The sequence below is a fragment of the Mustela putorius genome, unplaced genomic scaffold (assembly GCF_011764305.1).
Source record: "Mustela putorius furo isolate JIRA1106 unplaced genomic scaffold, ASM1176430v1.1 tig00001059_pilon_pilon_pilon, whole genome shotgun sequence".
NCBI lineage: Eukaryota > Metazoa > Chordata > Mammalia > Carnivora > Mustelidae > Mustela > Mustela putorius.
Window position 1 is genome coordinate 3,141,795 of NW_025421553.1, and position 18,378 is coordinate 3,160,172.

An 18,378-nucleotide genomic window follows, 5' to 3' on the forward strand; every position below is an offset into this window, starting at 1 on the left:
TCTGGGAAAGGGATCACTTACACGTCAGAGGTAACTCCAGGCTGCCATGTGTCTATCTTGATGTGGCCTTCTCCTGTCTGAGAAACGTCGGGTTAGATTGTTCTTGTCCAGGTTGGGAGGGTACTTGAGCTGATGTTCAACTTAATCATTCTGTATCTGACACGGATACTGTATTTACACAACCATCAAGTTTTATAGACAGACATTGTTCTGGTGGAATCCTCATCTGCTGTGTTATTGCTTCAGACATACATTTTTTTTTTAAACGATCAAAGAGTTTAAGGCATTCAGTTTTTTTTTGTTTTTTTTTTTAAAGATTTTATTTATTCGATAGATCACAAGTAGGCAGAGAGGCAGGCAGAGAGAGAGGGGGAGGCAGGCTCCCTGCTGAGCAGAGAACCCGATGTGGGGCTCGATCCCAGGACCCTGAGATCATGACCCGAGCCGAAGGCAGCGGCTTAACCCACTGAGCCACCCAGGCGCCCCAAGGCATTCAGTTTTGATTTATAAACTGTTACAGGTACCTGGGTGACTCTGTCGGTTAAGCACGTGAATCTTGATCTCAGCTCAGGTATTAATCTCAGGACCATGGATTTGAGCCCCGTGGTAGGCTCCACTCTGGGTGTGGAGCCTCTTAAAAAAATTTTTTTTCAGCTAGTTTAGGTCCCAGAGATGAAGCTGCTGGGGTGAGTGCCGTCTTTTATAGATTTGGGAACTACTGGACCTGGATCATGGCTCTGCTGGGGCAAAGCCAGTGTAGGTGGAGGGACGTCTGAGTTCTCTGGCCTGCACACTTCAACATTCCTCATGTTTTATATTTGACTGTGACTGAATTTTCCATTTTGCATTAAAAAACCAAATAGTAGACAGTTGGTTAAAAAAAAAAAGATCATCATAATTAACATCAAAATGTATGACTACAAAATGTTGGCTTTTGTTTTAATATTTGGTCTCCATTAGAGATGTTTCATAGACTCATCTTAAAATGTATTTGCCTGTGAAGTTAGCTTATGTATTTCACCAAGTCAGGCGCTTTTGTATATTCAACAGTATATTAAAGAGTAAAGGAGCATGGTATTTTTTTCATTGTTCTTGTATAGTCACCTTAGAAGATACACTATGTATCTTTCTAAGTGTTTTCTATGTATTTAGGAGGTATATCCAGCTAGTTATTTCATATCTTTTTTCCTTTCTTTTCTTCTTTCCTTTTTTTTTTTTTTTTTTTTTTTTTGAATGGGTAGAAGGGCTGGGCACGATATAAATGGTAAGTAAGCAAATGGCTTTTACCATGCTGGATCCTCTCTGTTGCTTCGAGAGGACAGCTGCTCTGCGGTGGAAAACAAGGGGAACTCTGTGCCCATAGCTTCTTACCTTCTTTTTTTCCATGAAGAAGAAAAATCTTTATCAGCATGGAAACAAACTAGTGTATATGTCTTAAAATATGTCATTTTTCCCCCCTTCTAATTTGATGCACTGTATTAGTCAAGATTCACGATGGCATTCCCCTAAACCTTTAATAAAGTATAGGAGAACCATTTTGGGCTCCCAGGAGTCCCTACATCTCACTCTTCGATACATACGGCGGAAGTAGTCCTACGTGTAGTGGGTGCTGGGGGTGGTCATGCTATGTGTCTTCTCTGTCAGAGAAAGGATTGTAAACATTATGGTCTGTAGTCTTGAGATACAAGCTTCAGACAGTCTGCCTTGAATTCTGGAATATTTGCTATTAAATAAGATTTACCACATTCAAAATAAAGCACATGAATTCCCGGCAGATTTCTTTCTGTTCTTTACCAACAGAGTGTCTCAAAGCTGTTTATTGTTACAGGGTTTTTTAATTAATTGTTTTTTTTTCTCCTTGATTCACTGTTTGGTAATAGAATTGACTCATTAAAATTAAAATTCTATGGGTGGATACAGCCGGTTTTAGTAGTAAAGGCAGTGCTTTGAAGAAATGTATTACTTAATTTTATGTTATTTGCCTAATTTGAATTGTAGCGACCAAGTTCTGCACGAATCAAAAACACTACAGGTGGTTCATACCTGGCTTTCTTTGGTGTGAGTCATCAGAAGCGTATGTGTGTATGGATCTGCTAGTTCCTAGCTCTCTTAACCCTTGGGCAGATAGCTTAACTTTGATAAAACCCAATTTTCTTATACGTAATAGGGGTGGATAGTGTACGTCAACCGCTTAGCACAGAATCTATCAATCAGTACGTGCTTAATTAAGGGTGGTTACTTTTATTAACCTACAGAGAAGAAAACTGACTTGGTCATGGTTGTGATTATCTCTAGGTCATTGTGCTTTTAAATGATTCAGGGAAAACCTCCTTAGTGTTTTCTTTGATTAATTTCTTCCACTTAGATTTTTTTGGTTCCTTGTCTTATTTTTTCTTATACCTATATTAGCAGCTTAAGACATTATTATTCCAAGAGCATTAGAGGACAGTAGAATTTTTATTCTTCCAGGCTATGAGGATGTGGTTCTAATGGTTCTCTTCTGTTATGGTGTGGTGTATATATGTTCCTAAGCACTGGGTATAATTTTAACAATTTGTAAATACTAAATCCCATTTTTTTTTAACTTTGTTTTGTTTCTATTAAGATTTCCAGTTCCCCATAACTCTGCCTCCACAGCCCTCCTTCATAGGACCCTTCCTGAAGCACACATGTGCTCCTTAAATTAGGAATGGAACTGTTTTTGACTGTGGACTTTTGGTCCTTGAGAACCACTATTTTGGCCCGAGGGCTGCCTTACAGTGTCAGAAGAAGCAATGTCAGTGCTCAGTATATGCTCGTATCTGAAGGCATCTGGAGCGGATTTGCTGTGGTGGGTTAGTACACGGGCAGGGGATACCCTACGTTCTGTGAGGAATGACTCGGTTTGTGAGGGAGAGAATACCAGTAGCTCAAGACCATCACTGCACAACCTTCGTTTTCTCTCCACATGCAGTCCTTCAGCCACGTTCCCTCCTGCCCTTGCTTTTAGAAAACAGCAGTAAAGGTATAAACAAACAGATGGGCCCCGTGGGTGGAGGCAGCCAGTACCCGTCCCTGGAGTCCATTGGTCTGGCCAGTGAGTTCTAGGCTTATCCATACCCATCCAGTACTAAAGAATTTAGGCCAGAAAAATGTTCTCAGCAGTGTCTGAATTTGTTCCCATTGACCTGCAAATGGGATTTGGGGATTCAGCTCTTTACTCTCTGTAGCATTTGGGATTTGGAGAGTGAGGTATAATTAAAATCCGTGGTAATTCTCTAATCTCCTCTTAGCCTTATTAACAATGTTAACCCTCTACCAACTGTACTTAGCCAGAAGGACTGGAGTGTTCTTACCACTCGCTCTTCCTTTTAGTCTTTTGCCTCCCTACAATGATAATAAATTATTATCACTTTGTAAGTACTTATCTGTTAAGGTAATATTTAACGAAAGCTTACTCGATTCAGGGCCTTGATTCTAAGTGCTTTACATGTATTAATTTAATCCTCACGACAACATGATAAAGTTTATCATTCCTGCTTGAGAAATGAGGACACTAAGGCCCAGAATAACTTGCTCAAGGTCATGTGCCTAGTAAGTGGTGGAACCAGATTACAAGGTGAAAGCTGAGGGTGGTGAAATGATGCAAAGCCAGATGAGCACTGGGAAGAAAGGAAGGAAAAAGCCTGGCTGTTCCACAGTAATTAATAATTTTTTTGATACTGCTTTGTTTAAATAGAAAATTAGAATGAGTCCATTCCATGTGATGGGCTGTCAGTCCTTTCTCTTTCTGTGTTTACGTGTGTATTGAAAGCCTTTTAATGCTCTGAAACACAGCAGTGTGTGTCCGATCATTGTTCGAGAAGTTTGTTTGTAGGAGACCCAGGAGCTGTTTCCTCAGGAGAGACATTAAATGAGTGTGCCTGATGTTCACTTCAGTGTGCAGCAAAGAGCCCTAGAGAGAGAGTTAGTCTCATAGGAGGAAGTAGTTGTAGAAAGTCTGGTGTTCATTTTTTATTCCCCACGTGGAAAACTTTTTCCTTCCTCTTGTTATAAAAAATAGTACAGGCTCATTACAAAAAGACCTCAAAATGAAATTCTACAATCCTAATGCCCAGGATTAACTTTACCCAATTTGAAGTAGGTATTTCTGGACACCATTCTTGGTCTGTAAACACACACAGATATATATCTGCCTTTCTTTTTTTTTTTTTTTTTCCCCAAACACAAAGATAGTAATCTACATTCAGCCCAGTGTCTTGTACATCTTTCTCTGTTAATAGCCTTTTTAAAAAGGCTTCAGAATATTTCATTGTGTGGATATAACAACATGTATTTATATAGTTTCATAAGGACATAAGGACAGTTTCATGCTGTCTTTAAAAACTGTGTGGACACATGTTTCTATAATCTTTTCTTTTTATAGATTTATTTATATTTGACAGAGAGAGAGAGAGGTGCAAGCAGGGGGAGAAGGAGAAGCAGGCTCCCCACTGAGCAGGGAGCCCCATGTGGGACTCGATCCCAGGACTTCAGGATCATAATTTGAGCTCAAGACACTCAACTGACTGAGTCACCCTGGCACCCCTATAATATTTTATTTTCAGTTGAAATTCATTTGAACTTCATATTTTGGTCTATAAAATATAGAAGAGGAACAGTTTATCTATAAGACAGCTACCAACTCAACATTCAACAGTTTCTGATTCTGCTGTGTGAATTTTTAGAACCGCAAGCCACTCCCATAGGTGGTATTGACGGTCACCTTCAGCACCCGAGCTGTGTCTCTGCTGCTTACCCGGGCCTCATTTCATTTTTGCCACCTGCTCCAAGTAGGCCACACCCTGCTCCTGGAACATGGTAGGGGTGGATGAAAGAGAGAACAGAGAGTCCACAGCACTGAGCCCAATTGGCCAGGCATTGGATCAGTAGTAAGAATATGGCAGTAAAAGTCCACACAGAGCAGTCTAAGACCAGACTGTCTGTCCTTTGTGAATGTGTCCCCCAAGGAGTCATTCTGAAACCGGGTTCAGTGTCCGTGGTGCAGCTAATATACCTCACTGTGGGCAAGGGAAATTAGAGAGTATCTGAGCCAGTGACCCAGGCCCGTGGTGGGGAGTGGTTGGAATTGCTGCCAGCTTCTTTTGAGATAGTTCCAGAGCTCGTCTAGGGTTTAGCTAGGGATTGAAAAGCCCTGGGGGAGGTCAGCATTCTAGCCAAACATGGGTTTGGGTTCTTGAAATTTTAGCAAGAGTTTTGGTTAGGAGATGCTTCTATTTTGAATTCCTTTACATATTTGAGAATGTTCAGGTGAGCGTTCTAGATCGTCTTAGAGTGACTCATCCTAATTGTAGCAGAGATGTGATTCAGTTTGCCTTTCCTGTCTAACTTTTCTCCTCTTTTGGCCTCCCGTTCATTGCCTGAAAGGGGTAGCCTACCCTTCGGCTACAGCCGATTGGATCCAAGTCCATCACTTGGATTTTCTTTCCTAGAAAGGACGGGGAGGTGGTGCCGTGACTGAACTTTGAACTGGCTGTTCTGAAACTTGGCTCAGCCTTAGGATCCACTCCACAGCTGTCTTCAAGTTTATACCTGTGCCCTACCCACCATCACCTGAAGGCTAGGTCTGAAAAGGACCTAGGCCTGTATGTGTTTGATCAGTTCTCCAGGTGGAGATGGATCAGCATCTAAGTTTGAGACACAGTGGACTGGGGCACCAACTCAGAATACTGTCCTGTTTCGCTTCTGACTGCCCTCGCTGCCCCTCTCACCTCTGCCTGGCTTCCACCCAGGTAAGCAAGATGGACAGTGGAATGGTTCTCCAAGGATCTGGACCTTGAGATTGATGTTTCCTTCTGTTTGTCCTCTGTGACCCAGTCTGCCCTTTCTGAGCCTTGGTTTTCTTCAGCGGAAGACTAGATCATTGTGGTCCCTTCCAAAAGGGAGACTATGAACCCTTTTTGTATTTATATTAATGCAACAAATACGATTAAGTAACTACTTGGTACCAGACATTTTGCTAAGTGGTGAGTTGTTCTAACTAGGAAAACAGCCTGGAATAGTGTGAAATAGGCACAAGCTTTGTCGGAGTTAATTTTGGGCATAAATCCAATCTCTGCTACTTGTTTTCTCCTTCCTTCATTCCTTCCTTCCTTCCTTCCTTCCTTTTCAGGTAAGCTGTCCACCCAGCATGGGTCTTGAACTCATGACTTGGAGATCAAGAGTTGCTGGCTCTCCCTGAGCCATCCAGGCACCCCAATCTCTGCTACTTTGTAGCTTCGAGCCCTGCACATGTTATTTTTCTTCCCTGAGCCTCAAACTTTCCCTCAAAAGTGAAAGTAACAGTACCTGTTTCATAGGGGGAACCTGGGTGGCTCAGTCAGTTAAGCAACTGCCTAGGCTCAGATCATGATCTTGGAGTCCCAGGATCAAGTCCTGCATGGGGTTCCCTGTATGGTGGGGAGTCTGGTTCTCCCTCTGACACACTCCCCTCTCATGCTTGCTCTCTCTCTCCCTCTCTCTCAAATAAATAAAGTCTTTTTAAAAAATACCTATTTCATAGGGCTTTTATAAATTTAAAAATTATTAGGTAAAATTTAACCAAGGATGTGAAAAACCTGTATTCTGGAAAACTATGAGGCGTTGATGAAGAGGACACAAATGGAAAGACATACCACGCTCACGGATTGGAAGAACTAATATTGTTAAAATGTCCGTATTACTCAAAGCAGTCTACAGATTCAGTATAATCCCTATCAGAACACCAGTAGCACTTTTTACAGGATTAGAACAAATAACCCTAACATTGTATGGAGTCACAAAAGACCCTGAATAGCAAATGCAATCTCGAGAAAGAACAAAGCTGCAGGTCTCACAGTCCCAGATTCAAGGTCTGTTACAAAGCTGTAGTAGAACAATATGGTGCTGCTGCAAAGACACATAGATCAATGGAACAGCATAGAAAGCCCAGAAATAAACTCATGCTTATATGGTCAATTCATCTATGAAAAGGAGGCAAGAATATGAAGTGGGGAAAAGATAGTCTTATAGATAAATATGTTGGGGAAAAACATTAGGTTCCTACCTCTCCCAGTCTTCAGCTGTGCCATGTTGACCAAAATGGAAATGACTTAAAGGCATAGAGCCCTGCTTAAGATTTCTTGGGTCCCTGTGCTGCCTGAGAAGCTGCTACATCATTTGAAATGTGATAGTGTGTGTGTGAGGCAGGAGAGTGCATTGCTGAGTAATCAATCACCTGAGTCCACTCACCTGGACGAGGAAGTCTGTAAGTAAACAGCATTCAGGAAATGGCAGTTGTTTTGTTTTTTTAAAGATTTTATTTATTTATTTGAGATAAAGACAGAGCACTAACAGGGAGAGCTACAGATGGGAAAAGCAGATTCCCTACTGAGCGGGGAGCCTGACGTGGGGCTCGATCCCAGGACCCCGGGATTGGGACCTGAGCTGAAGGCAGACACTGAACTGAGCTACCTAGGAACCCTTAAGCTGAAGAGGTTTGTTTGTTTATTTATTTATTTATTTTAAAGATTTTATTTATTTATTTGGCAGAGAGAGATCACAAGTAGACAGAGAGGCAGGCAGAGAGAGAGAGAGGGAAGCAGGCTCCCCGCCGAGCAGAGAGCCCGATGCGGGACTCGATCCCAGGACCCTGAGATCATGACCTGAGCTGAAGGCAGCGGCTTAACCCACTGAGCCACCCAGGCGCCCCAGCTGAAGAGATTTTTAATAGAATTTCTCATATGATTGAAGCATTTATTATTGTTTTAATTTAAAATAGCACAAGGTTCATTTCTAAAAATGTCTACATGGCATAACATCATCATTTAGTCACAACAAGAAAGAAGGAACAAGAAATTGTCTATAGGTGTGGAACCCGAGATGCAAAAAGATGAAGCTCCCCAGTCTAGTTAGTTCTCTCCCCAGAGAAGAGCTTAAAACTGCCATTTTCTGGTGGTGCCTGGGTGGCTCAGTGGGTTAAGCATCTGTCTTCAGGTTGGGTAATGATCTCATGGTTCTGGGGTCAAGCCCTGATGCATTCATAGATTGGGCTCCCTGCTTAGCCTGGAGTCTGCTGCTCCCTCACCCTCTCCCTCTGCCCCTCCTCCCACTCACGCATACTCTCTCTTTCTCAAATAAAATAAAATAAATAAAATCATAAATAAATAAATAAATAAAATCTTAGAATAATAAAATCTTAAAAAAAAATCTTTAGCTTAATAAGACCCTTGGTCCTGTCTTCTTTCATCCGCCTTGGTTTTCCACAGAGTCCTGGTCAGCCTGTGTGTTCAGTTTCAAGCTCTTTTCTTCCTGCTTTCCAGTGTTACTACGTAGTGTTCCAAGTGTGTTAACAAGGAAGCTTTTGAATCCATAGTGTCCATAAGTTAGAGGACTAACTTTTTTTTTTCTTTTTTATTCCTTGAAGCACTGAACTTGAACTGTTCGGGTGGCTTTTCTGTTTGACTCTGTGGATCTTGACTAACCTCTTAAAAATAATGACACGAGTGGAATTGAAAATACCAGAATGTTTCCATGGAATATTTATTTTAGTTCATGTGTATGTGTGGATATGTTTGTTGACTGGATCATGTTTGGTTACTTAGTGATGGAGACCGGGACCAGAAGTGAATTATACCTCCTCATCCCCTCTGCCCAGGTGTGATGTATAAGAAAAAAATCTTTATCAACATAATAACTTAAAAGATCCACTTAAATAGAAATGGGGAGGAAAATGACCTTACATGTCAAGGGGATACCGTTGATAGTTCTGGGGCTAATGTGCTTGCCTACCCCTGTCTATGGCCCTCGATTACATTTGCCAGCTTCTGTCTGAGGAAAGCTAAAACATGGACATAGTCCCCATGTTACAAGCTATTATTTTATAAGCAGCTTTCTTAAATTCAATTTATGATTCTTTTGTGTAAACTGAAACACTCTTGACTTTCAGAGCGGCCATCACTTTTCCCTCTCTCTCCCTCACGCCATTGGCGCTCATCTCAGTCAGCTGTACCTTTCTCCCTTTAGTTGTTTTCTTAAAACACTTATGCACACAAACAAACATAATACCCACAACGGCCTCTCACCAGTTCAGAGGCTTTCTTAGTGAATAACTCAGCGTGATTTAGCAACCTAACAGTCTCTTTCGGGAACCTGTGTACCAAGTATTTTCAATAGTTACCGCATCCCATAGGCTAACAAGAGTCATACGTTTTCTGGTTTACTATTTTAGTTCAGCTCAGTTATGATAAGTAACCAGACGTACGTCAGGGTAGGATAAAAAAAACTGTGGCATTCAGGCTTAGAATGACGAGATTCCCAGGCCTGGAAGAGATTTCTGTGATTCAGAAGTAAAAGATGATTTTAAATTTATTTCCATTCATTTACAGAATGAAATTTGTTTAAGTGGTAGTTGGTACTGAGAAAGTCAGGCTATTAAGGTGAGGGGAGGAGAGATCACAGTCCAAGGCTCACATATGATAGTCGGAACCAAACAGAAGACATGATGTTTGCTTTCACCTGTCTGTTAAAAGTATATTACAGACTTCCGGCTGTATCTGAACTGTGTTCCCGAAGTTCCTTTACAGAAGTTTCTATTTACCCATGATATACCTCAGTTATTAAAAGCACCTAAGAACTAAGTTACCATGAAAGATTCTTCTCTCTCTCTCTCTCTCTCTCTTTTTTTTTAAACAATTTTATTTATTTAAGTAATCTCTGTACCCAACATGGGGCCCAGACTCACAACCCCAAGATCAAGAGTCACATGCTCTACCGACTGAGCCAGCCAGGTGCCCCACCGTGAGAGAATTCTTGATGTATCTCTGGCATCAGGATGCCATGGGGGGGTTCCCAGTCATTGGTGGTATCTCCTGGTGCCTGGGTGGAGGCACAGGCAGGGTGGAAGTCCAGGGGAAAGCTAGTGTTGGTTTTTCTGGTGACTAGAAGACTGGTGACCAGTAGTTACGATGGCTTGTCTTACTGTTTCCTCACTGCTTCCTATCCTTATGTTGTGTTCTTATCTCAGTAGCGTGGCACATGCATTTGCCTGAGTTCACTACTTGGTGTTAGAGGGCCAGCTGTCAGAGTCTGCTGTTTGAAAGTGTTTCACTGAGGTCTCCCTACATGACACATGTGCTTTTTATTGCCTTTCAGAATTAAAGCCATAGAGAGTCCCAACAAAGAAGATGATACCCAGTGGCTGACCTACTGGGTAGTGTATGGTGTGTTCAGCATTGCTGAATTCTTCTCTGACCTCTTCCTGTCATGGGTGCCCTTCTACTACATGCTGAAGGTATGTTGGCTTTCCCTGAACTGCTCTTTTTCCCTTCTACCTATGGATTTGCTTTGTGCCCTACCACTAAAATACACTTCCATCTCAGGACCCATACACAGGCATAGGACCAAAGGCTTGAATGTTGAACATCTGTGGTCTGGCCTTCCCTTAGAAACAGGAAGACCTATTGGCCCAACTCAGTTGTTTTGTATACTGTCTTGGAAACAGCCAAAGCAATTGTGTATTCAAGATGGGCTTGATAATAAAAGATGGAAATATGGTGCCGTAACCCAGGCATTGCTGATAGTTCAGCAAGATCCTCTCTTCACACTGGATGGTCACACTGATGTGCAGGAGTCATTGTTCCAGAAGAAAAAAGTTCTTACTTCTTAACTTTGGGGGAAGGTTTGGAGGAAGATGTGAAACGGGCTCTTGGAGGAAGTCATTTTGAGAACATTGGAAGGTGCCATAGTCCGGGGTCTGCCCTGCCACACCTTGTGTTTGGTAGAGAACCAACCTCGGTCACCACCATGTGAGGAAGAGGAGGAGGAAGTTGAAACTGTATTGATTCTGAGTGAGAAAGTTAACATCTTCTAATAGATAGGGTATACATTTTACTGGAAGCCTTAAATACTGTCATACAGTCTTTTTCTTTGTCACTTTTACATTTTGTCTTGCTTCTGTACCTCCAAGTTAAAAAACATTCTCCTGTACTTTTTTCTAAAACAGAGGTTTGGGCATAGAAGTCCTATCCCTATGGAGGTGCTGAGGAAAATGAGTGGAACTAAGTGGCCAGGGCTGGTTCTTCCCGGTCCACTCCTGTTCTGCCCCCTTGAGCGGCGTGTTACAGCTTACGAGCATCTCCTCAGGCTACTGGTGGAGCAGAGGGTGCTCCCTTGGCCTGTGGGGCTGTTGAGCAGGAGAAGAGTGATGACCTGTGGTTCCTCTGCTGCCTGGGGCTTCCTACCCACAGCTTACTGGGACCAGCATGCATTGGCATGTGGTTTTCCTCCATCCCAGTGCCCAGCAGAGCAGCGGATACTCCTAGAGGAAGATGAGCTTACAGACCAAAATATTTGATAAGATATTTGAAAAGTATAACCATTTCAAAAGAAAGACAGCATGATAAGTACAAAATCTTGTCAGCAGTAGAAATATTAGAACTAACCGAGACTTCTAAGATAGATTGCTAGCAGAAGAAATATAGCAACATGAAATAGAAACCAGAAAACACAGGAAAGAGCCAAGGGAAAATATGAGATGTGAAAAAGAGTTGAAATAAACAACACACTATATGGTATAAATAACAATAAAAATAAATAAGAATAAATAACAGAAAAAAATATATATACACACATACACATATACATGTATTTCAAAGTAATCTACAGATTCAGTGCATTCCATATCAAATACTGATAGCATTTTACATAGAACTAGAACAAGTAATCCTAAAATGTGTATGAAACCACAAAAGGCCCAGAATAGCCAAGTTAGTTTTGAGAAAGAAGAACAGAGCTGGAGGTATCACGTCCCAGATCCCAATCTGTACTACAAAGGTATAGTAACCAAAATAATAGGGCACTGGCACAGCAATAGACACACAGATCAAAGGAGCAGAATAGAATCCTCAGAAATAAACCCATGCTTATATGATTAATTGACTATGACAAAGGAGGCGAGAATATAGAATTGGAAAAAAGATAGTCTGTTCCATAAATGGTTCTGGGAAAACTGGACAGACACATCAAAAGAATGAAACTGGACTACTTTCTTACACCATATACAAAAATAAACTCAAAAAGGGTTAAAGACCTAAATGTAAGACATGAAACCATAAAACTCCTTGAAAGAAAATAGAGGTAGTATTGTCTTTGACATTGAACTTAGCCACTATTTCTAGATATGTCTCCTCAGGCAAGGGAAACAAAACCAAAAAATAAGCTATTGGGACTATATCAAAATAAAAGCTTTTGCACAGTAAAGGAAACCATGAACAAAACAAAAAGGCAACCTGATAAATGGGAGGAGATATTTGCAAATGACATACCTACAAAGGGGTTAATATCCAAAATATATAAAATACATAAAGAATTCAACACCTCTAGGGGCGCCTGGGTGGCTCAGTGGTTTGGGCTGCTGCCTTCGGCTCGGGTCATGATCTCAGGGTCCTGGGATCAAGCCCCACATCGACTCCCTGCTCCGCAGGAAGCCTACTTCCCTCTCTTTCTCTCTCTCTCTCTGCCTGCCTCTCTGCCTACTTGTGATCTCTGTCTGTCAAATAAATAAATAAAATCTTAAAAAAAAAAAATTCCAACACCTCTAAACAAATAAGCAAACCAGAAACCCAAACAATCTGATTAGAAAATGGGCAGAAAACCTGAATAGACATTTTTCCAAAGAAGACATACAGATGGCCAACAGACACATGAAAATATGTGTCTTTTCAACATTATTAATCATCAAGTAAATGCAAATCAAAACCACAGTGAGATGTCACCTCACACCAGCCAGAATGCCTAGTATCAAAAAGATAAGAAATGGCAAGTGTTGGTGAGGATGTGGAGATAAGACAACCTTTATGTTTTGTGGTGAGAATATAAACTGGTGCAGCCATTATGGAAAACGGTAGGAGGTTCCTCAAAATTAAAATTATATACCATATGACCTAGTAATCCTAGTACTGGGTATTTCCCCAAAGAAAATGAAAGCACTAATTCAAAAAAATATATATGCGCTTCCATCTTTTTGCAGCATTATTTATAATAACCAAAGTGTGGAAACAGCATAAGTGTTGTCAATAAATGAATTGATAAAGATGTATATACACACACATTTCCTCTCTCTCTCTTTCTCTCGATGGAATATTACTCAGCCATTAAAAAAGAGAGAGAGAGATACTGCCATTCACAGCGACGTGTTTGGACCTAGAGTGTATTATGCCAAGAGAAGTAAGTCAGAGAAAGACAGATACCATATGTGACTTCACTTATATGTAGAATTTTAAAAGCAAAGTAAACAAAAACCAGAAACAAACATAAATACAGAGAACAAACTGGTGGTGTCAGACGGCAGGAAGGTGGAGAAGCTTAAGAGGTACAAAATTCCAGTTATAAAGTAAATAAGTTACAGGGATGAAAACTGCAAGATAGGGAATATAGTCAGTAACACTGATAACTGTGGTGACAAATGTAACTATACTTGTAGCGAGCCTTGTATATTCTGTGTAAGTGTTGGATCACTATGTTGTACACCTGTAACTAAGATAACATTGTCTGTCAACTATACTTCAGTTACACAAAAGAGACTTAAAAAAACAATGTGGGAAAAACCAGTACACCCCTATAGAAATGATCCATAGCTATAGAAATTTTGCATAATTCATTAATTATAAAAAATTGTGGAACATTACATATAATGGTGGCACTATTTATGGTAAAACAAAAGCAAAAAGCTAAATAGTTAAAATTTTTACATTTTTATTTTTATTTTCCTTAAAGATTTTATTTGAGAGAGAGAGTGAGCAAGAGAGAGAGCATGAGCAGGGGGAGGGAGAGGGGCAGAGGGAGAGGGAGAAGCAGACCGCCCCCTAAGCAGGGAACCTGACATCCCCAGGACCCCAGGATTGTGACCTGAGCCAAAGGCAAATGCTTAAGCAACTGAGTCACCTAGGCACCTGTAATTTCTTAATTTTGAGTGACGGGACCACCGAATGCCTTGTGAGATAGCTGAAGAATTTTCCTTTCAAGACAGATTTTTTTTAAGCCTGTGGTAAGGTTTAAGATTTCAAAGACTGCTAGGGACGCCTGGGTGGCTCAGTTGGTTAAGCAGCTGCCTTCGGCTCAGGTCATGATCCCAGCATCCTGGGATCGAGTCCCACATCGGGCTCCTTGCTCCGCAGGGAGCCTGCTTCTCCCTCTGACTCTGCCTGCCACTCTGTCTGCCTGTGCTCGATCTCGCTCGCTTTCTCTCTGACAAATAAATAAATAAAATCTTTAAAAAAAAAAAAAAAAGATTTCAAAGACTGCTGGATTTTCTGTGTGTTTATGTTATTCAAAGACATGTAGCATTTATAGCAATATTTTTATGATGTTATTTGGATGTCACATATTTTAAACTAGAAACAGTTTGAAGTCCTTCATAAGAGCCGTCTAATGGTAGTGCCATCACAGTGCAAGCTCTAAGGAAAGAAACTTGGCTTTTGCCTTGGGTCCACCTGGTTGCTGCAGTGGATAGTGTCCTGTCAGCAGAACCACTCATACCGGGAGCTGACCTCAGACTTCCCAGAACGTGAACAAGGCAGCTCCTGGTCACCTCTGCTAATGGAGGTCACATGAAGTAAAGAGAGGATCCCAAATATAAGACATAATCACTAAATCATTTATATTTGGTTTTGAAGTCCATTACAAAAATGGCTTTGTAGCAAAATTTCTTCCCTAATGGTAAAACAAATGTGCCTCCCTTAGTAGTCATCAGTGAAAGTGAGAGAATTTACTGCACGTTCCAAATAGATAATATACTTGAGATGATTAAAAATTGATTATGCTGTCAATCAAATTGCATTCTCCCCAAAGCAGTGCATATTCTGAGTGACTTCAGAGAACAGACTGAGGAAAAGCCTCTGAATTGCAGAGTGGGTAGGAAAATACCTCCTCCCCCTTTTTAAAAAAAATTTATAGGTTTTATTTATTTGAGAGAAGGAGAGCACACAAGCAGAGGAGTGGGGCAGAGGGAGAGGAGAAGCAGACTTCCCACTGAGCAGAGAGCCTGACATGGGGCTCGATCCCAGCACCCTGGGATTATGACCTGAGCCAAAGGCAGACACTTACCTGACTAAGCCACCCAGGCGCCCCGAAAATACTCCCTTTTAAGGAGTTGCTACAATTACATGGTCATGTATGGATGAGAAAAGAGACCTAAGTAAGGACGCATTTAATATTTCTTTTCTTTTTTTTTTTTTGTGGCTTTTGACATTCACTTAGTTCTGGCCAGCCCGGTGCCAAACTGTATATAAAGCAGATCCCTGTTTTAGAGATGTGGCTTCTAGGAGAAAACTGGATGGTGACAACGTTAGAACCGCGGACAGAATTATCTGGTCGGCTGTAATCCGAACTTAAGGAGTTAGTCCGTTACTGCTCATCTTGCCAGGTGTCAGTTAAAGTAGTACACGCTGTTTGAATTGCAGGAAGAGTGGGCTTCGGCTGGCTCTCGGGAGTGAGAGCATCGCCCGGTCTGTCGGCACTTTGAGGGCAGCTTGATTAAAAAAATAATAATAAACAAAAAATAAAAAGATGATGGGGGAGGGGCGTCTGACTCTTGATTTCAGCTCAGGTCATGATCTCAGGGTCATTGGATGGAGAGACATGTCAGGCTCTGCACTGAGCAGGGAGTCTGCTTGTTCCTCTCCCTCTGCTCCTCTCTGTCTCCAGTCAGTCAATCAATCAGTCAATCATATCTTTAAGAAAATAATAAAAGAATGGTCGGATCTGTGTAGTTCAGAGTACTCCTGGGCTCTAGAGTAATTATCTAGATTAAGAAAAGGGAGTTAGAAAAGCTGGTGCTTGAATATCACCATGAGAGTTGAACAGTAATTAACTTTATTTTTTAATACAAGAAAGCTCTTCCATTTGAAAACTGGAAAATGCTAATGATGTGGGTAGAGAACAGTAATTATTTTGTTGTCCCAAGACAGTAGCTGAAGGGTACTGGAAAGACCTGAGCAGACCAGGGAATGCCTCATCATGTTGGAGAGGTACAAAAATACAGACGCTTCCCTCTGGTTCTATGGTAGTCTTGCCTTAATTCATCCAGAAAAGATGAATTGAATGAGCGTTTCTGGATTACTGAGGAGTTGATGTTTACATGGGCAGATAATACCGCAGAGATTTCAACACCAATAAGGACTGTAGGACTTGGGAATACTGTTACTGTCTTGAGTACTTTCTTTAAGGACATTAATTTGTGACTTTCCTGAAATCCCACAGAAGAGAAAACTGACTCTTAGGTTGTTTATGACTTTACCTCAAGTCATCAAATGAAGTAAAATAAAATAGATACCAACTGATTCCTAATCCAATGAGTCATTTCCACTTCACCTTGACCCCGATGTGCTTATAATACGGGCATCTATCTCTTCATCAGTAATCCATTCCTGAAAATTAGATCTTCTGCGTAGGAATACCAGCCAGGAGACTATTTACTGCATTTTTAAATGGTAAAAGTTAAGATGTATAAATCAAAAACTCCATACTGGCTTCCCAAATACTAGTAAAACACAGCAAAATACCCCTGTATAACAAAAACTCAACACTTCTAGCCCTCCAGTTAACATAGTTGGTAAGAAATTATTGCCTCATATGCAGTGGTCCATGGCACATCTCTTTGAATACTCTACATACTCTTTTTTTTTTTTTTAAAGATTTTATTTATTTGACATAGAGAGATCACAGGCAGGCAGAGAGAGAGTGGAAAGCAGGCTCCCTGCTGAGCAGAGAGCCGATGTGGGGCTTGATCCCAGGACCCTGAGATCATGACCTGAGCCGAAAGTAGAGGCTTAACCCACTGAGCCATCCAGGCACCCCAAAATCTTCTTTTAAAAAAGGTACATGTTGGTTTTGGGATTTGATTATAATTACCCTATTTAAAGCTAATCACTTAGGCTGTTACTCTTCCATGGCTGTTGGTAGAAGACAGTTTTCTTGGGACAGAGACAAAGCCCCAGCTATCCTGGATGGTCCAGATGTTGCTTACTTTCTTACAAAATATATATGAGGTACATTTTTTCTTTAATTTCAGTTAACACCTATTTATAGTATAAAGTCTGTACAGACTTAAACAATTGAGGCAAAGTGAGTTACTTACTAGTAAGTGGCAGAACCAGGATTAGAATCCAGTTTCTCTGAGCCTGCTCGTTTAATCTCTATATCTGTAATATGTAATTGCCTTAAAATCAGTTTGTTGGTTGGAGAGGTCTGTATACCTCTAGATGAAGATTTTTATTTTTGTGTTCCTTGTTCTTAATTAGTTTCTAGTTTGTTTCATATATCAATTCCTGGTGGAAGTGTTAAAAATCTGTGATTATGGATTTTCTCCATTTATGTATATAATTCTGACTTTTTAAAAAAAGATTTTATTTATTTATTTGACACAGAGAGAGGGATCACACGTAGGCAGAGAGGCAGGCGGCAGGGGGGAAGCAGGTTCCGCGCTGAGCAGTGAGCCCGATGTGGGGCTCGATCCCAGGACCCTGAGATCATGACCTGAGCCAAAGGCAGAGGCTTCAACCCACTGAGCCACCCAGGCACCCATAATTCTGACTTTTTAATTTACATAATTCAAAGCTATATTTGGAAGCTATCTATAATTATGTAATTATAAAATTATAAAAACAAAAATTACATAACTAGACAATTCTATAATTACACACATAGATACAAAACTATATATGATTTGTATTTTCAAAGATATGTAGGTTTGTGTGAATCTTCTTGGCAAATTGTTTTCCTTCTTTATCATGATTTACTTATTTTGCCTTAAATAATGTTTAGTTACTGTTAATATTACTAAATGAGCTGTTTTGAGAGTTGGTATTTGATATACTTCTTTTCACTCTTTTATTTAGTGTTCCTAGTTGGCTTTGTCTTAAGTGTGTTTCTTATAAGAAGCATATAGCTGTACTGTAATTTGTTTGAAACCCAGTCTGATAACCCCTGTCTTTTGAAAGCTTGGACCCCTGCTCTCCTGTGCCTGTATCAAATTCTGATTCATGAATACTATTTTTCCAGAGTTCTGTAGTTCAGATAATCTAGAGAGTCATCTTTTGAGAACTTGTGTTTCGTTTGTATTCTGAGCATAGTAGAAGCCCAAAATCCAATAGAAATTTCTCAGAGCCAACATGGTTCTTGAGTGGAGCGAGCTCTTGGGCACGAATATGTGCATTTTAAGCTCAAGTTCTCTGTTATTGGTATTAGCCCCTTACCAGTTTTGCATCTCCAGAGCAGACTTAAAAGACTATCTTAGAAAAGCATTGTAGCTTCTTGATTATTTGAATACATTCTTTGGATTGGAATAAGAAGGAGTAAGGGTATAGAGTTTAATTATTTTTTTTT

At 40.7% G+C, this 18,378-nt stretch overlaps 1 protein-coding gene across 1 annotated transcript in view; it reads left to right on the top strand.

The window, feature by feature from the left end:
• REEP5 (receptor accessory protein 5) overlaps positions 1-18,378 on the top strand; it is a 36,859-nt gene that overhangs the window by 9,029 nt on the left and 9,452 nt on the right. Inside the window, exon 3 of the mRNA XM_045087132.1 lies at positions 10,150-10,288. Within this exon, the coding sequence (XP_044943067.1) occupies positions 10,150-10,288 (139 nt within the window). The remainder of the gene's footprint in view (positions 1-10,149; positions 10,289-18,378) is intronic.